The sequence below is a fragment of the Phoxinus phoxinus genome, assembly GCF_949152265.1.
Source record: "Phoxinus phoxinus genome assembly, chromosome: 4".
Classification (NCBI taxonomy): domain Eukaryota; kingdom Metazoa; phylum Chordata; class Actinopteri; order Cypriniformes; family Leuciscidae; genus Phoxinus; species Phoxinus phoxinus.
The window spans coordinates 17,811,631-17,831,504 of record NC_136879.1 but is presented as its reverse complement, the minus strand read 5'-3'; the positions used below and the strand labels follow the sequence as shown (position 1 = coordinate 17,831,504).

Below are 19,874 nucleotides of genomic sequence, written 5' to 3'. Positions count from 1 at the left end.
GACCTCGCCGCCGACAGCATCCTTCACAGGCGTCAAGAGCCGCTTCGGGAGGGGGGGGTACTGTCAGGATTCCACCTTCACATCACTCTCCATTACCTCCCAGATCATCACTGACTCCTCCCACTCCTTCAATCACCCGTTCACACTCCCCTGATTACTGATTCCCATCACCTGTGACTCATCACCAGTTCCCTTTATAACCCAGCATTCACCTCACCTCCGTTGTCTGATCTCGTCATTACTTGACCACAGACCCACCGTGAACACTCTCCTATGCTAACCCGCTACTTACCCGAGCTTACCTGCATTCCTCCTCGGATCCCATCGTCTCGTCTCAGTCCAGTCATCAAGGCTCCTTCTCTTTAACTCCCTCTCCTGGATCCACACCTGAATACACATCACGGAATCAATCATTCAGCTAAGACTCTCCATATTTGCCATAGACTGTCTCACTTACCATTCCACTGTGTGTCCGCAACTGCATTGTTCAATAAAAGTGTGTTTACAACTTACGTCATCTCTCTCCGTGTTTCAAACCCTGACAATAGGAGTGTATTATAAGACTAAAAACAAATTGATGCTGTACACACAGATGTCCAGACAGTTCATTAGCCCAGTGGAATGAGTTGTGGAGTTTGTAGATGCTTCAGGTGTGGTGAAGTTCACTGTAAAGTTATTCATCTCCTCTGACTTTTTCTTATCAGTTCAGCAACTTACAAAATATGGTAATGTAACCATGATCTAAATTTAAAATGTATACAATAAAAATATGGATCTATATTCATTAGAAATTGGGTTCATATACATTCAAGTGCAAAATATAATTGTGTATCATATTTCCCATGAATGGATTTCATTTAAATTGTTACTTCTGTCAAAAGAAGTGTCATTGTTGCAGTTTTGTTGTGGTTGAAAACAAGAAATTTAAATAAATAGAGTTTGGCACCTACAAAGTGAAAGCCCAGTCTCTCTGCATGTATACATCTCTGTGCTGTGTTATGTAGACTGACTATATATATATATTTATGACTTATGCTGCACGAAAACATTTACCGTACATGGAAACCAATGTATCAAACACTTAGCATGTTATATTTAAAACACAAAAAATCTGTGTTAATTCTTGGACACAGCTAAATAAATATTTGGAGGCATCATTAAGCTGCTTTAACTTGCCCGTTCTGGTAGAAACACACTATCATTTCGAAGAAAAAGAGAGTTTTACAGCCCGGTGCAGATAAAGAACAGGCTGAACAAAACCAGCCAGTATATAACTGATCAAACCAATGGACAAAAGTGCCCTAATAAACTGTTTTTTCAGAATGGTAACAACTCCTATGACTATAAATGGGACAAACATAATAACCATGCTCACAGTAGTTATTAGAATGAGATAAAATGCTCTTCTCTTCATGCAGTTTTCCTTCTCTCTCCCTCTCTCTCCTGGTCCTGACTGCTTCAGAGCTCTGAGAACAGCCACAAGACAAAACAACTGAATGGAGAGGAAGATGAGGAACTGCACTGACAACATGAATGTCATTTCTAAGTTTTCAGAAAATAACAGGCACAGAAAACAGGAGCCAAGAATAGATATCCAGCTTACAGTGCAGCAGATCACTCTATATCTGAGAGGTTTGTACTTCAGAAAGTTTACAGGATGAACCACTGCCAGGTAACGCTCAACACAGATCAGACACTGAAACACAGGACGGCCAGTGGCGACAAATCCTATTAAAAAGAATCTTACTGTTAAGAGACTAAAAAAATAAAATGACAGTGCACTGATCAAACTAGTCAGACAGACACCAAGCTCACAAACAGAGAGATTGAGGATGAAGAACTCTGATGCGACTCCACTTTCTGGTCCTGTGATGATGAGCCATATAACATAGGAGTGTGTTGGAAGACCAAACAACAAACCAATGGTGTATCCACAGATGTCCAGACTGTTCATTAACTCAAAAGATGTAGAAGAGTTTGTAGATGTCTCAGTTGTGGTGAAGTTCACTATAAAGTTATTCATCTCTGTGTTTGTCTTCCTCAGTTCAGCAGCTGACAAAACATAATAATGTAACTATGATTTATGAGAAGAGAGAAGTGTAAATTAAGTTCACATCCAATCTGTAAATCTACAAATTTTCCAATTTAAACTCAAAGAACCAAGAGCACATCATTGTTAAATCTGCAAAAAATGGTTATACAAAGGCAGTAGCTATTTATAGCCTACAAAAACAACCTCTTTCTATTCTTACCACTTGTATCACTTGAATGAATTTTAAATCAATTGTTATTTCTTTTCAGTGAAGTACTCATTAAACTTGCCCTACAACAACACCGAATCAACACATTTAAATGTTTCTGCTTATTAATTGTAAAAGCATGTAACTGACTCAACAATTTGAGTTTATCACCTGAAGAGTGAATGTCCGTGTCAGGACAAATACAAAAGGATCCAAAAGCAAAGGTAAATCAATGCAAAGTCTTTAATGTCCAACAAAAATCAGCTCATAGGTAGATAGCTCAAAACTGGAACTCAAAAGGTGCTCTCCAGGAAGACAGCTTCACAGTGGATACTTTGTCGGGAGAGATAAAGATGAACAGAACAAACTCTCAGATAGAATGGTCCTTGTAGAAGGCAGTCGGGCAGAGATCTCGTCACAACAGGTAACAGGAAACAGGGAACAACAAGGCGAATACTGCTACACAAAACAAGACATAGTAAGATATCCTTTAGCTGACAAACAAAAGAGAGCCTAACTCACACAATAATCCGACACAGAACAGAGAGAACAAACACTAGAAGTAGACTGAGTAATCAGACAAGACAAGACACAGGTGTGAGCGCAAAGCAGCGTGAGCGCTGATGTTTTAATTCCACTAAATATCACTGACTTGACTTGACATTTTACACAACATTTTTCATCTGCTCCTCAATGTCCGACAGCAACTGGATTATTGTTTTACATTGCATTTTATTTTCAAGCTTTTGGCAGACCTTTTTAAGCAGTGACTTATCGCACATTCAATTTATACATTTTGCTAGTATAAGTGTTCAAATCAATAATCACTCAAATTTGTAAAAAGGAAATTATCACTGGAACAATTTTTTGTTCAGTCCTCCCAAATCATATTAATTTATCTGACACTAAACAACACAGGTGCCACTTATTCAACACCTAAAATGCAAATTCTTAGACTGAGAATATAAAAGTTATAGAGAGGGAATAAATGCTTTAGACATTTGTGTTGACAGGAAGTCAAGATTATTACTATAATCTCTGTGGCAACCATCAATAGGGAAAAGGCGACACTGGGTCATGATGTGTTTTATTGGAATAACAATCTACAAAAAGTACATCAGTAAATCAGTTTGTAACATTGAACACTAAACCTGTTCTGAACCACTTTACACGTCCAAGACACATAAGCCACATTAAAGGTACATTTACACAGACTTTTCATTGTGAGGAATCACATTTAAAGCGGAATCACAATGTAACTTATGTGTTACGTTTATGACACAATGTTAAATCTAGTAAAACGTTGTCAAAAGTTGTAAAAAGAAACTCATATGATGGTTGTTGTGTTCATAAGAGAAATTGTGTTGTGGCCTACTACTCTGAAAAAGAAGTCAGCAGTGAGAACCCATTTGCAGCTTTATTCAAATAAACATGAACAAAATAAACAAGGACTTGAACAAAACCTAACACTCACCGATAGTGGTTACAGGGAACCACTGTAAAATGAGGGTTATATATACACAAAGACTAATGACTTAAGCTTAAGTTGTTATGCATTCCCCTGTGTGCTCCGGCACTGTTGAGAGTTTTTCATTTCCTGAAAGAGCAACATGGGTGTTTTTCAAGATGTCATTCCACCGGTGCGTTTCTGGATGCGGTCGTTCCCTGTCCCCCTCTGACAGTCACATTAGTTGCATCACATGTTTGGGCTTACAGCACGCTGAAGCAGCTTTTGAGGATAGTTCATGTTCTCATTGCGAGAACATGACTATCGCGGTGATGAGATCGAGACTCGTGACTCGAGACTCGAAGGTGGAGTCCCCATTACCACGCCCCACCCTAGGGTGCTGTGTGGGATGGGTGATCAGAGGACCTGCCCGAGCCAGATCCAGAAATGTCAGCTATGCTGAAACGGGCTGCCGAGGCTCTCGGGCTCGTGTGGAATCTTCCACTGTGTCCTGAACAGTCTCGGATGGATGATTGGTTTCTCAGGACGGGCCCCTTCAGGCCTTCCGAGCCGGGTCCCTATCCTCTACCTCGCTGCCCCACCCCGGGTACGTCCGTGGTGTCCCTGGTCCCCCTGGCCCAGTTCGTAAAAGCTTAAGCGGTGGTATAATGGACTTTTCACAAGATGTAAAATAAGTATTTGATGTCCCCAGAGTATGTCTGTGAAGTTTTAGGTCAAAATACCCAACAGATATTTTTATATAGCATGTTAAAATTGTCACTTTTTGAGGGTGAGCAAAAACGCACAGTTTTTGTGTCTGTCCTTTTCAATGCAAATGAGCTGCTGCTCCCGTCACAGAGGGCGGAGCTTCAACATCTTGTGTCCTTTTACCTCACATAGACATGCACTGAACATTTCAAAAACTTTTAGCCTTTTATGTTCAAACCGGATTCAGACAATGATGGAGAGACTCAAGAAGAAGTGACAGCATGAAGAAAGCAAAAGGACATTTCTGAATGATTAGTCGAAGAATTTATGGAGCTGATGTGGAGTGGAACTATGTTCTAGTCATTGATTAGCATATTCTGTCATGATAATCTATAAATCGTGTTCCGGGGCGGGCTTTATGTAAATTTTAGGGTTAGTGATGTCTCTAGCCCGGCAGGAATGTTGTGTCCCTACCAGCCATTTGTTGTAGTCCTTAAAAAGCAATTTCTTTAAAAGCAAATATCTTCCTTTGCTTTGAACTTTGAGCGTTGTAACTTTGCAAATGTTGTTTAAGTTTAAACAGCAACATTACAGTTTATGGTAACTCGATCAAGAGAGGTACTACTGTACAGAAACTCCAGTGACAGCAAGGTCTCTTCGGCAGGCATAGAGGTCAGAACCGGGCTGAGTCACGGCTGCAACACAGTGAGCTGGTGGGGGCAGTGGCATCTGGACGGGCAGGACTCGGGAGCAATCCAAGACCTCGGTTTAACAAGGCCCAGGGAAAGGAAAGGCGACAGCTGATCCAAGATGAGGTCCGAGCTGGGGTGGAAGAAGCCCGCTGCAGTAGGACAGTAGGGATGCGGCAGCAGGGGGCATGGACCCGATGGGAGCAGGTGGTAGACCGGAAGATATCGTGGACAGAATTGTGGAAGTCTGAGCCACACCGGATCAAATTCCTGGTTCAATCTGTCTATGATGTCCTCCCCAGTCCATCCAATCTCTTCCGCTGGGGCCTGGCAGACACACCACTGTGCCCACTCTGCCAGAGAGGAGGCAGAGTGGAGCACATCTTGAGCTGCTGCCCAAAAGCACTGGGAGATGGGCGCTACCTTTGGCGCCACGACCAAGTACTGAGGGTCATTGCAGAGGTCATCAGTACTGGGATCGCCTGCAGTAGACACCAGCAACCAGCAAGACAGAACATCGCCTTTGTTAAAGCCGGGGAGAAGCCACTTCAGCGCCTGAAGCAATCAGGGGGGCTGCTCGCAACAGCAAAGGACTGGCAGCTGAAGGTCGACCTAGTGAGACAGCTCAAATTCCCAGGAAACATCGCAGTGACCACGCTCAGGCCAGACATTGTTCTGGTGTCAGAAACAACAAGGCAAGTGGTCCTGCTGGAGTTGACTGTTCCCTGGGAAGACCGGATGGAGGAGGCATTTGAGAGGAAGAAGGCCAAGTACGAGGAGCTGGCAGGCGAATGCCGAAGCAGGGGGTGGAGGACCCGATGCAATCCCATCGAGGTCGGGTGCAGAGGATTCATCGGCCAGTCACTCATCAGGGCCCTCAAGATGCTTGGAGTGAAGGGACTGCACATCAGGAAAGCCGCCAAGAACATCACGGATGCCGCCGAAAGGGCGTCAAGATGGCTGTGGATCAAACGGGGCGATCCGTGGATCATACAAGCTACTCAGACACAAGCCAGGGTCTGATCAACCCTGGCTGGGTCGCCTGGGTTAGGGTGTATGATGTTGTGAGACCCGAAACACCCAATGAACCCAGGATACATCACTGATGATGTGTCTGAGTTGCACCAGAGGTGTATTTCAAGAACACACTAACTAAAGTAAAAAAAGTGAAATCATAATCAACCACCCCTTTAAATTGCTCCCAACCAGTCCAGCTGGCTCCTCTGTACCAGCATACTCGACTTACCATTCAGTTCGGCCGACGTCCGCCCAAGTCAGCAATTTCTGCTACACTTCGGTGTTGATCGAATGTGCCGCTGACAGGCGCGCAGACATCGCAGTCCTATTGTCGAAATATGCTATTGAGCCGGTCCCTCCAGCCAATATGAAGACTTGCTTCTCTAGCCCGTACTTCATCGTACCCAAGAAAGGTGGTTAAGGCCAATCTTGGACCTGCGAGTCTTGAATTTCCCGTGTCTCAAAATGTTTTAAATGTTTCATGAAGTAGGCTACAACAAAATGCGAAATATAACTTTGCCACAATATGTTTCAAAAGTGGAGAGTATTATGTGACTGTTCATTTTTCCCTCTCAAAATGTTTTAAATGTTTCATGAAGTACCGGTACAACAAAATGCGACATATAACTTGTTTTTTAATCACTCTCATTGCGACAATGTGTTTTGATAAAAGGAAAGAAAAACTTTAAAAATCTTTTCGTTTTGGTTGAAGATAATATTTTAACAGTGCAAAAGTGTTCAACATTTCATTGATCCTAATTGTGTCCGAACAAAGATGCGATGCGAAGTCAAGTGGTTGTTTATGCGAAGTTCTACCTGTTTACAAATATGATTGTATTGTTGTACTGTTTTTTTCTTGGGTTTAAAATAAATATGTGTTTATTTAGCATGTTTGTTTTGTCCATATGTGCTAGTGCTGAGTTCCCCAATTGATAGGCCATGCAGGTCCCAGCTGCTACAATGATTTTTTTTGTTGCCCCCCCTGGCTCAAATGTCAAACTCCGCCTATGGCGTCCAAACCTCTGAAAACTTCATGTCTGGTCCCGAAAGGACAGGATGCAGAGGTTCTAGGTATTTACTACAAACATGTCATAGATACCATCACTTCTGCGAGACCACCCTCTATGAAGCATGGTTACGCCCTGAAGTGGAACATATTCGTTGAATGGTGTTCTTCTCTAACGAGAAGACCCGCCGAAGGTGTTCGGTCACTCCGTGCTGCTTTCCTGCAAGATGGCTTGGGTAGAAATCCATGGGTAGCACGCCTTGATCATCAGGTTCCTGAGGGGACTGAATCCGCCTCGCGCCCCCACTTTACCTTCTTGTGACTTATCTCTGGTGTTACTGCATGACAGAGACCTACCCTTGAGCCACTGCAGGCAGCTGAGTTAACCCTGTTTTTAAAGGAACAGTTCTCCTCCTTGCTTGCCTCTATTAAGAAGGTAGGGGACCTGCACGCATTTCCGGTCGACGAATCATCCCTGGAATTCGGGACAGCCAAGTCTCATGATATCCTGAGACCGCGGCCTGGATATGTGCTCAAGGTTCCTACCTCCCCCTTAAAATGGGACCAGGTGGTGAGCCTGCAAGTGCTGTCCCGGAGGAGGCAGACCCAGTCCTTGCTTTTTTCTGTCCCTTCCGCTCCTTGCGGTTAGAACTGGACAGAATGCAAAGCTTCGGGACCGCAGACCAGCTCTTGTCTGTTACGGAGACCAGCAGAAGGGAAGGCTCTTTCCAAGCAGAGGTTGGCCCACCGGATAGTGGTTGCCATCATCTTGGTGTGTTTACCCAAGGTGCACTGTGCCCACCTGTGTAGTGAGCCTCTCCAAAGAGAGAGTGTAGCTCCTTCCTGGGCAAAGACACAGGGTGCCTCGCTGACAGATGTTTTTAGAGCTGGGGGCTGGGAGACACCAAACATGTTCGCTAGAAAAATAGCCTATGTGTCGAGCCGGTTGCTTCCCATGGCTTCCCTTCATATGAAGCCAGTTTCACTCCAAACTTTAATCGAGAATAGTAAGAAGAGTGCTAGAGCTTTAGATACTATTTTGGATGCGCCTAGCCTAGTGAACTCTTTACATGAGTCGGTTCCGGCTGAAGTAGAGCCCGTGCAGCAGGGCAGATGGGTGACAGTGAGGGATCACTCTAGTCGCGGATCAAAAAACCACTTTTCCGTTCCGATAACAAATCGATTTGCCCCGCTCAGTGAAACACCCACTGAGAATTATTCTGATTGTGCCCTAGTTATTGGCGATTCTATTACACGGAACGTGAAAATAGAGACACCAGCCACCATAGTCACATGTTTGCCGGGAGCCAGAGCGCCTGACATCAAAGCAAATTTGAAAGTGCTGGCTAATGCTAAACGTAAATTCTCTAAGATTATTATTCACGTCGGCACTAATGATGTTCGACTCCGCCAGTCGGAGATCACCAAAATTAATATTAAAGAGGTGTGTGAACTTGCAAGTACGATGTCAAGCACTGTAATTTGCTCTGGCCCCCTTCCTGTTCGCCGGAGTGATGAGATAGTTAGTAGATTGTGTTCACTCAATGGCTGGCTGTCTGGGTGGTGTCCACGAAATAATATAGAATTCATAGACAATTGGAAAAGTTTTTGGGGCAAACCTGACCTGTTGAAAAGAGATAGTATTCATCCCTCCTGGGATGGTGCTGCTCTTCTCTCTAGTAATTTGGCTCATAGTCTTAGAGATAAAACATGACAATCTGGGCCTCAGGTCAGGAAGCAGACAGACTGGCTTAACCGACCGTCTGCTAGCGGCCTCACGCCACCAAGGTCAGATAAATCCCATCACATAGAGCCTCTTTCACCTAGATATCATCATATAGAGACTGTGTCTGTTCCCCGAACTTGGAAATCAAAAATACGTTCAAACCCATCTAAGGTTAAAAATTTAATTGATCTTCAACAAATAAAAAATAGATATAATACAAATGAGCAAATGATAAAGCTTGGGTTGCTGAATATTCGATCTCTTACTTCAAAAGCGCTAATAGTTAATGATATGATTACAGATTATAACCTAGATGTGCTGTGTTTAACAGAAACCTGGCTAAAACCAAACGATTACATTGCTTTAAATGAGTCAACCCCACAAGATTACGGTTATAAACATGAACCTCGTCTGAAACGCAAAGGAGGAGGTGTTGCTGTAATTTATAGTAATATTTTCAAAACCACTAAGAAATCTAGTTGTAAATATAATTCTTTTGAAGTGTTGGTGCTTAATGTAAAAATATATAGTGTAAACGATAAATCACGTTTGAAAATTCTGCTGGCTACTGTATACAGGCCACCAGGGCACCATACAGACTTTATCAAAGAATTTGCGGACTTTCTATCAGAATTAGTATTGGCTGCAGATAAAGTACTAATTGTTGGTGACTTTAATATACACATAGATAATGAAAAAGATGCATTGGGATTGGCATTTAAAGACATTATAAACTCAATTGGAGTTAGACAACACGTGTCAGGACCGACTCATTGTCGTAATCATACTCTAGATCTAATACTATCACATGGAATAGATGTTGATGCCGTTGAAATACTGCAACAGAGTGATGACATCTCAGATCACTATCTAGTCTCGTGTAAATTACATTTAGCCAAGGCTGCAAAGCCGACTCCGTGTTATAAATATGTTAGACCGATTACTTCTGCTACTAAAGATTGCTTTATCAATAATCTTCCTAATCAGTTTCATCATCTCAGCATCCCGGATAGCTTAGAAGAACTTGATATTGCAACAGAAACTTTTAACTCTCTCTTTTCCAGCACTTTAGACACAGTTGCTCCGCTGCGCTTAAAGAAGATTAAAGAACATAGTCCAACGCCGTGGCACAACGAGCACACTCAGGCCCTTAACCCTTTATGACCTGCCATAGAACAATTCCGCCAGATTATATCTTAGTATTTTTACATGCTGTGCTGTCATTCTTTAGAGCATTTTCATATGCCATACATCAAAACAATCCTCACACCCCCAATTTGAAGGCTATCTTTGTAATAAATCAATAGTAACTAGATAAAAAGCTGAAAAGTGCAATAAACCAAAAAATGTTATTAAAATTGTTTATTTTTTCTACATATTTTATTAAATACAGAAATATCGCAAATGTCAACCTCAAACTTGTCAATGTAAAAAATGAGCATAAAACACTTTAAAACTACACACAATTGATTTGAACTGTTTACATAAATTAGTTTGTAAGATACACTCATTCATCGGGCGCAAGTAGCAGCTAGTGTGCCAAAACCTCCGCGTCCGTGTACTTCTCTAGTCGTGCAGGCATGACGTTGCGCGTGCGTGTGTGTGAGAATGTGCTTGCATTTGTAAATGTGCGTTTGTATGTATGTGTAAAAGAGTAATAAATGATAAAATGACGAAGCAATGATAAAAAAGACAATAACGAAAGTAAATCGCATCAGAGTAGCTATCAGGTAGCAATGGGAGTCAAATGTCGCATGTTGTGACGTCACAACATGCGACACACTCTGGGGTCATAGTGCATGAACGTGTATGAGCGTATGGGAAGACGTGACTGTAGATCGCAGATCTATATAACATGTGTGCAAAGGACATGCAATGCGTTTTAGTGTTTTTATTTGAAAACGCATAATATGCTATTTGTGCAGACTCATTAGAGGGTGAAAACAACGCAACAGGAGCATGTTGGAGGCTCGATCGGAACGTGTAACGTCTCTGGTTTTGTGTGCAAAAATAATTATTGAGCTAGCCACTTGGTTTCAGTTTCTATCGGCTCTTAAACAGAGACGCGCAAACGGGAGCGCCGACGCCCTACCAGCCGTTTGTTGTAGTCCTTTTCTTTAAAAGAAAATATCTTCCTTTGCTTTGAACTTAGAGCATTGTAACTTTGCAGATGTTGTTTAAGCTCAAACAACATTACACACTAACTAAACTTAGAAAAGTGAAATCATACTTTACCACCCCTTTAAGAAAAGTGTTGGGGAATAGACCGTGTACAGGTGTAGCTATAGAATATATGTATAAACAAAACAAAAAAGGGACACTCTGTCATTGATAACGTATTTTATTTGAATACAAACAACATGGCAAAAACTTAAAATTGTTCAACAAATGTCATGGCGTATGTCTGATTACATGTAATAAAATCAGCATATTATTTGCAGATAATAGTAATTAGCGTTTAGTATATGTAAAATGCATTTTAGGTGCATGTTGTCAATAGCATGTTATCATTCAATGCAAACGTACGAGAGTGTGTGCTCTAACTATATTTTACATGCAAATACATACAACTTTTTAATAAGATCACTGACTTGCACATATAACTTAACCAAAATCACCACATCAAGCTATAACTATAAGTCAGTGAGCAATTGTGGCCCTTTAAGGCTACACAGGAAAAATAAAAAATATTATAGATTAAATAAAATTTAATCTCAGCGGTGCAGATAAAGAACAGGCTGAACAAAACCAGCCAGTATATAACAAATCAGACCAGTGATCAAAAGTGTATGAATATTGTGGTTTGTTAGAATGGTAAATAATCCTGTTGTAGCAAATTGGACATACTGTATATAACAGTAGTAATTAGAATTATTTGAGACGCTCTTCTCTTCATTTGATAGGAGTGTATTATAAGACTAAAAACAAATTGATGCTGTACACACAGATGTCCAGACAGTTCATTAGCAGTGGAATGAGTTGTGGAGTTTGTAGATGCTTCAGGTGTGGTGAAGTTCACTGTAAAGTTATTCATCTCCTCTGAATTTTTCTTATCAGTTCAGCAACTTACAAAATATGGTAATGTAACCATGATCTAAATTTAAAATGTATACAAAAAAAATATGGATCTATATTCATTAGGAATTGGGTTCATATACATTCAAGTGCAACATATAATTGTGTATCATATTTCCCATGAATGGATTTCATTTAAATTGTTACTTCTGTCAAAAGAAGTGTCATTGTTGTGGTTTTGTTGTGGTTGAAAACAAGAAATTTAAATAAATAGAGTTTGGCACTTACAAAGTGAAAGCCCAGTCTCTCTGGATGTATACATCTCTGTGCTGTGTTATGTAGACTGACTATAAATATATATTTATGACTTATGCTGCACGAAAACATTTACCGTACATGGAAACCAATGTATCAAACACGTAGCATTTTATATTTAAAACACAAAAAATCTGTGTTAATTCTTGGACACAGCTAAATAAATATTTAAGCTGCTTTAACTTGCCCATTCTGGTAGAAACACACTATCATTTCGAAGAAAGAGAGAGTTTTACAGCCCGGTGCAGATAAAGAACAGGCTGAACAAAACCAGCCAGAATATAACTGATCAAACCAATGGACAAAAGTGCCCTAATAAACTGTTTTTTCAGAATGATAACAACTCCTAGGACTATAAGTGGGACAAACATAATAGTCATGCTCACAGTAGTTATTAGAATGAGATAAAATGCTCTTCTCTTCATGCAGTTTTCCTTCTCTCTCCCTCTCTCTCCTGGTCCTGACTGCTTCAGAGCTCTGAGAACAGCCACAAGACAAAACAACTGAATGGAGAGGAAGAGGAGGAACTGCACTGACAAGAACAATGTCATTTCTAAGTTTTCAGGAACTAACAGGGACAAAAAACAGGAGCCAAGAATAGATATCCAGCTTACAGTGCAGCAGATCACTCTATATCTGAGAGGTTTGTACTTCAGAAAGGTTACAGGATGAACCACTGCCAGGTAACGCTCGACACAGATCAGACACTGAAACACAGGACGGCCAGTGGCGACAAATCCTAGTAAAAATAAACTTAATGTTAAGAGACTAAAAAAATAAAATGACAGTGCACTGATCAAACTAGTCAGACAGACACCAAGCTCACAAACAGAGAGATTGAGGATGAAGAACTCAGATGCGACTCCACTTTCTGGTCCTGTGATGATGAGCCATATAACATAGGAGTGTGTTGGAAGACCAAACAACAAAGAAACGGTGTATCCACAGATGTCCAGACCGTTCATTAACTTAAAAGACGTAGAAGAGTTTGTAGATGTCTCAGTTGTGGTGAAGTTCACTGTAAAGTTATTCATCTCTGTGTTTGTCTTCCTCAGTTCAGCAGCCGACAAAACATAATAATGTAACTATGATTTATGAGAAGAGAGAAGTGTAAATGAAGTTCACATCCAATCTGTAAGTCTACACATTTTCCAATTTAAACTCAAATCAGAGCACATAATTGTTAAATGGTTAACAAAGGCAGTAGCTATTTATAGCCTACAAAAACAACCTCTTTCTATTCTTACCACTTAATTTTCTTGTTTCACTTGAATGAATTTTAAATCAATTGTTATTTTTTTTCAGTGAAATACTTATATACACTTCCAAATACTTGAATAACTTGCCCTACAACAAAACCGAATCAACACACTATAAATGTTTCTGCTTAATAATTGTAAAAACATAAAAACATGTAACTGACTCAACAATTTGAGTTTATCACCTGAAAAGTGAATGTCCGGTCTCTCTGGATATGTATAAATCTCTGTGCTGTGTTTTGTACACTGACTTCAGATGCCACATGTGTGTATGATTTATTCTGATGCACGTCACATAAAACACCAGGTATGCAAAATATGACATTTATAATCAAAAGGACAGATCGTCTTTTTGATTATAATTTCAACAGCAAATGCAGACACTTTTTTGTCAAATATTATTTTGCAGACTTGTGTTTTAATTCCACTAAATATCACTGACTTGACTTGAAATTTTACACAACATTTGTCAACTGCTCCTTAATGCCCGACAGCAACTGGATTATTTTACATTGCATTTTATTTTCAAGCTTTTGGCAGACCTTTTTAAGCAGTGACTTATCGCACATTCAATTTATACATTTTGCTAGTATAAGTGTTCAAATCAATAATCACTCAAATTTGTAAAAAGGAAATTATCACTGGAACAATTTTTTGTTCAGTCCTCCCAAATCATATTTATTTATCTGACACTAAACAACACAGGTGCCACTTATTCAACACCTAAAATGCAAATTCTTAGACTGAGAATATAAAAGTTATAGAGAGGGAATAAATGCTTTAGACATTTGTGTTGACAGGAAGTCAAGATTATTACTATAATCTCTGTGGCAACCATCAATAGGGAAAAGGCGACACTGGGTCATGATGTGTTTTATTGGAATAACAATCTACAAAAAGTACATCAGTAAATCAGTTTGTAACATTGAACACTAAACCTGTTCTGAACCACTTTACACGTCCAAGACACATAAGCCACATTAAAGGTACATTTACACAGACTTTTCATTGTGAGGAATCACATTTAAAGAGGAATCACAATGTAACTTATGTGTTACGTTTATGACACAATGTAAAATCTAGTAAAACGTTGTCAAAAGTTGTAAAAAGAAATCAAAGTTTAAGGAAACTCATATGATGGTTGTTGTGTTCATAAGAGAAATTGTGTTGTGGCCTACTACTCTGAAAAAGAAGTCAGCAGTGAGAACCCATTTGCAGCTTTATTCAAATAAACATGAACAAAATAAACAAGGACTTGAACAAAACCTAACACTCACCAATAGTGGTTACAGGGAACAAAGCTTGACAAGAGACAATAGTAAAATGAGGGTTATACATACACAAAGACTAATGACTTAAGCTTAAGTTGTTATGCATTCTGCTAAGAAGCGTCATTCAAATCCTCTGTACACTACAGCGCACTCCTTCATATCGGAGAGATTCTGCTCTCAGTTCAATGAGTCGAATACTTCCACCTTGAGATCGGCTGTCACCGCTTTAGTTCACTTGCGAATTGCTTCAATCGTACAAGTTTTTTTTAATTAATTTTTTGCATTTATTCTGCATTAATATTGCAAGACTCCAAACTCCCTGAAAACTGCAGTTGTCAAGCCCCTGATGAAAAAGAGCAATCTGGATAAGACCATATTAAACAACTATAGACCGATCTCAAATCTTTCTTTCATAGGCAAGATCATTGAAAAAGTTGTTTTCAATCAGCTGAACAAATTCTTAAGCTCGAATGGATACTTTGACAATTTTCAATCTGGTTTCCAACCGCATCACAGCACAGAGACAGCGCTCATAAAGATTATCAGTGCTGGTACTACTCGACCTCAGTGCTGCATTTGACACTGTCGATCACAACATACTTCTTGACAGGCTGGATAACTGGGTGGGGCTTTCTGGGATAGTCCTAAAATGGTTCAGGTCATACTTAGAAGCGAGAGGTTATTATGTGAGTATAGGAGACCATAAGTCTGAGTGGACATCCATGACATGCGGAGTTCCTCAAGGCTCAATTCTTGCGCCACTCCTATTCAACCTGTACATGCCCCCAATGAGCCAAATAATGAGAAAGAACCAAATCTCTTACCACAGCTATGCAGACGACACACAGATCTACTTAGCCCTATCGCCTAACGATTACAGCCCCATTGACTCCCTGTTCCAATGCATTGATGAAGTAAACAGCTGGATGTGCCAAAACTTTCTTCAGTTAAACAAAGACAAAACTGAAGTCATTGCGTTTGGAAACAAAGATGAAGTTCTTAGGGTGAACGCATACCTTCACTCTAGAGGTCAAACAACTAAAAATCAAGTCAGGAATATTGGTGTGTCTCTAGAGTCAGACCTTAGCTTCAGTAGTCATGTCAAAGCAATAACTAAATCAGCATATTATCATCTGAAAAATATTGCAAGAATTAGATGCTTTGTTTCCAGTCAGGACTTAGAGAAACTTGTGCATGCTTTCATCACCAGCAGGGTGGATTATTGTAATGGACTCCTCACTGGCCTTCCCAAAAAGACCATAAGACAGTTGCAGCTCGAACAGAACGCTGCCGCCAGGATCCTGAGCAGAACCAGAAAATATGAACATATCACACCAGTCCTCAGGTCTTTACACTGGCTTCCAGTCACATTTAGGATTGATTTTAAAGTATTATTACTGGTATATAAATCATTGAATGGCCTAAGACCTCAATACATTGCAGATATGCTCACTGAATATAAACCCAACAGATCACTCAGATCATTAGGATCACATCAACTAGAAATACCAAGGGTTCACTCTAAGCACGGCGAGTCCAGTTTTAGCCATTATGCCAGCCGCAGCTGGAACCAGCTTCCAGAAGAGATCAGGTGTGTTCCTACTGTAGCCACATTCAAATCCAGACTCAAAACACTTCTGTTTAGCTTTGCATTTACTGAATGAGCACTGTGCCACTGTTCGTCCGACTGTTTGTACAGTATTTTATTTTATTTTTTATTTTAAACTGTTTTAATTATTCTTATTTCTTTTGATTATTTTAACTGCTTCAATGTAAAGCACTTTGAATTCGCATTGTGTATAAAATGTGCTATATAAATAAACGTGCCTTGCCTTTCCTTGCCTATTTATGATTCATTCTGTGAGTAACATTTACAGTAATGTATCATCAAGTCTTATAGACATGTAAAATAGAGCTATAGCCTATGGGCAGAATGAGCTCCTCTTTCCTAAATGTAACTAAATTGAGTTGATCAAACTTAAATAAATTTCATAGATGACACTATAGATTAAATAACAATTCAATCATATATCACCATTTCATGGTGCACAAGAGCAGGACAATTTCCCAATGCGGTGCAGATAAAGAACAGGCTGAACAAAACCAGCCAGTATATAACAAATCAGACCAGTGATCCAAAGTGTATTAATATAGTGGTTTGTTAGAATGGTAAATAATCCTGTGATAGTAAATGGGACATATATGATAGCCATGCTCACAGTAGTAATTGACCGTTCGCAAAACCCCGCCCTCGAACGGTTCTCGTCCAATCCTAGCTCAGCAACTGTAACTAAGGAGAAGGACCTCCGTCAAACATTCCGATTTCAGCAAGATAGTGAAACGATGCGCCTATGGCAGTGAGGTCTGCACGGGCTTAAAACTTGCTGTATTTTATGATTGCTTGCAACTATTATAAAAATAGGCTACATGTACAAACACCGTTTCACTACGGCACTGCGGCCCCCTCATCAGTCAGCAAACAAGAGAAAAAAAAAAGAGAAAAAGCACGGACTTACTAATTACTGATGTGGTTGAACAGGTACACAGTCACAAATTCCTCTGGAACTCAAACATTAAACTTCAAAACAAAGTTCGCGCAGTTGCACAACTATTTACACAAATATATCCTTATCAGTCGGCTACGAGTTATGAATGAAGAGAACAGCATCGAGAGTTGATGGTTTCAGCGCATCCTCTGATTGCAGTGTTGTGACTGAAATAGCGCGCGCGGGAGCACATGCGCAAAACAGTTTTGTAAAATGATATATGATCAAATAAAAATGATTGATATATAATTTTACAAAACTGTTGTGTGCATGTGCTCCTGTGCGCTATTCTGTCTACACTTTCTGTCGTGCCCTGGAGGATATGTTTGCTGCATTACTCCAAAACCAATCACTTAATGTATGGATCTCAACCCAGCCATGTGTCTCGTTTTCAATTGTTTGACGGGCGTAGTAACAATAACTAAGGGGCGTGGCTTTTGCGAACGGTCAATTAGAATGATTTGAAACGCTCTTCTCTTCATGTGGTTTTCCTCCTCTCTCTCTCTTCTTCTCTCTCCTGGTCCTGACTGCTTCAGAGCTCTGAGAACAGCCACAAGACAAAACAACTGAATGAAGAGGAAGAGGAGGAACTGCAGCGATAAAATTTTTGTATGCATTTGTCCATTATTTGTCAAGTTAATAAATAAGGAACAGAAGCAGGAGCCAAGAATAGATATCCAGGTTACAGTGCAGAAGATCACTCTATATCTGAGAGGTTTGTACTTCAGAAAGGTTACAGGATGAACCACTGCCAGGTAACGCTCAACACCGATCAGACACTGAAACACAGGACGGCCAGTGAAGGAAAGTCCTAGTAAAAAGAGTGGTAATTCTAAGATTCTCTGGAAGCAAACTGACATAATATAAAACAAACAATTCAGACAGATAAAAAGCTCACAAACAGAGAGATTGAGGTTGAAGAACTCTGATGAGACTCCACTTCCTGTTCCTGTGATGATGAGCCATATAATAAAGGAGTGTGTAGGAAGACCAAACAGGAGATTGATGCTGAACATACACATTTTCTGACTTTCAAGTAACCAGAAATAATCAGTTGTGGAGTTTGTAGATGCTTCATGTGTGGTGAAGTTCACTGTGTAGTTGTCCATCTCCCTGTCTGTTTGTCTTCAGCAATATATACTGCAACTGTGATTTACTGGAAAAGAGAAACGTAAATGAACCAGTGAATATTTGAATATTTTTTAATGCATCTAGTTTGAACAATCCAGTTTAGAATTCTAAAAATTATTTGTTTACATTCAAATAACCAGAGAACTTCGTTATTAAATGATGCAGTCTCTTTTAATTCAATATCTCTAAACAATTACACTTGCCCCAAAACCCATGGACATATAAACACAATTATGCAGTTGATTATTGTTGACGGTAAAAAAAAGAAATTCAATCAAAAACAGAAATTTATCACCTGAAGAGTGAATGTCTGTTCTCTCTGGATGTGTATAAATCTCTGTGCTGTGTTTTTGTACACTGACTTCACAGCTGTCACAAGAATATATGACTTAATCTACTACACATCACATAAAACATATACTTCAGATAAATTTTTTTTTTTTTTTTTTCTGACATGAGATAGAGACAGATATGGATATTTAAAAGACACGCTGTATGCGCGGTAGACCAATCACAACAGACTGGGCCATCTGGCCAATCAGAGCAGAGTAGCTTGCGAAAAGGAGGTATTTACTGAAAATTATTAATCCATCCAGTCCATTTGAGAATCATTGAAACATGTGGTGATGTTCAATGTATATGTATATTATGAGAAAATGTTTTTGGACTTATGATGCATGTAAACCTGTTGTAGGAGGCTCCAAAGCAAAATTAGGAGCCTTTAAAATAACATAATAGGGGCACTTTAAATTAAAAACTGGGTCTAGGTGACCCGAAACAGACAAATAGTTGGTCCAAAATATGCCAGAGGGCAACTCTGTGAACATAAGCATCCAACGCCTGAACAGGGCACAGCAGATTGAGTTTTTCCTGATCTGGTGTAGTAAAAGGTGGAGGACAGAAGGCCTGCAGCACGATTGGGCCCGAAACATTAGTAGGGACCTTAGGAATATAACCTGGCCTAGGGTAAAGAAAGGCTTTCACCATACCCAGTGCAAATTCTAGGCACGGAGGAGCAACCGACAAGGCTTGCAAATCTCCAATTCTCTTGATAGAGGAAATAGCAATGAGAAATAAAGTTTTAGTGTAAGGAACTTTTCTGAAACCTCTTCAATTGTCTCGAAGGGAGCCAGAGATAGGCCCTCCAAAGCAACGGCCAAATCCCAAGCCGGTGCTCTATTGCGCAGTGCAGGCCTCCATGAAGAAAACGAGTAATAAGAGGCTCTCTCCCCAATGATGCACCACCCAGAGGAGTGTGGTAAGCAGATATAGCCGCCACATATACTTTCAAGGTGGAAGGAGATGGTGACCTCTCAGGTCTGGCAGGAAGTGCTTGAGAGCTCGAAACACCGGCATCATTTCTAGCCGATTTATGTGCCAAGAATGTAGATGGTCCTGCCAAAGACCTTTCGCCGAGCGACCACTCATGATCGCCCCCCAACCTGTGAGGGAAGCATCCGTCAATAGCGTTACGCGTCGACAAGAAGCCCCAACACTGGGCCTT

At 40.3% G+C, this 19,874-nt stretch overlaps 2 protein-coding genes across 2 annotated transcripts; both read right to left on the bottom strand.

Annotated features, from left to right (window-relative positions):
• Nucleotides 1-7,752: 7,752 nt before the first annotated feature.
• LOC306996843 (uncharacterized protein) lies at nucleotides 7,753-13,197 on the bottom strand (the record flags this gene model as incomplete). Its single annotated transcript, XM_079609747.1, has 2 exons — nucleotides 7,753-8,001; nucleotides 12,550-13,197. The coding sequence occupies 2 exons, from the start codon at nucleotides 13,195-13,197 to the stop codon at nucleotides 7,753-7,755; spliced, it is 897 nt and encodes a 298-aa protein (XP_079465873.1).
• A 1,831-nt stretch (nucleotides 13,198-15,028) lies between these two features.
• On the bottom strand, nucleotides 15,029-18,348 carry LOC306996842 (hydroxycarboxylic acid receptor 2-like; the record flags this gene model as incomplete). The annotated part of the gene is made up of 2 exons (XM_079609746.1): nucleotides 15,029-15,036; nucleotides 17,685-18,348. The coding sequence occupies 2 exons, from the start codon at nucleotides 18,346-18,348 to the stop codon at nucleotides 15,029-15,031; spliced, it is 672 nt and encodes a 223-aa protein (XP_079465872.1).
• Nucleotides 18,349-19,874: the final 1,526 nt, after the last annotated feature.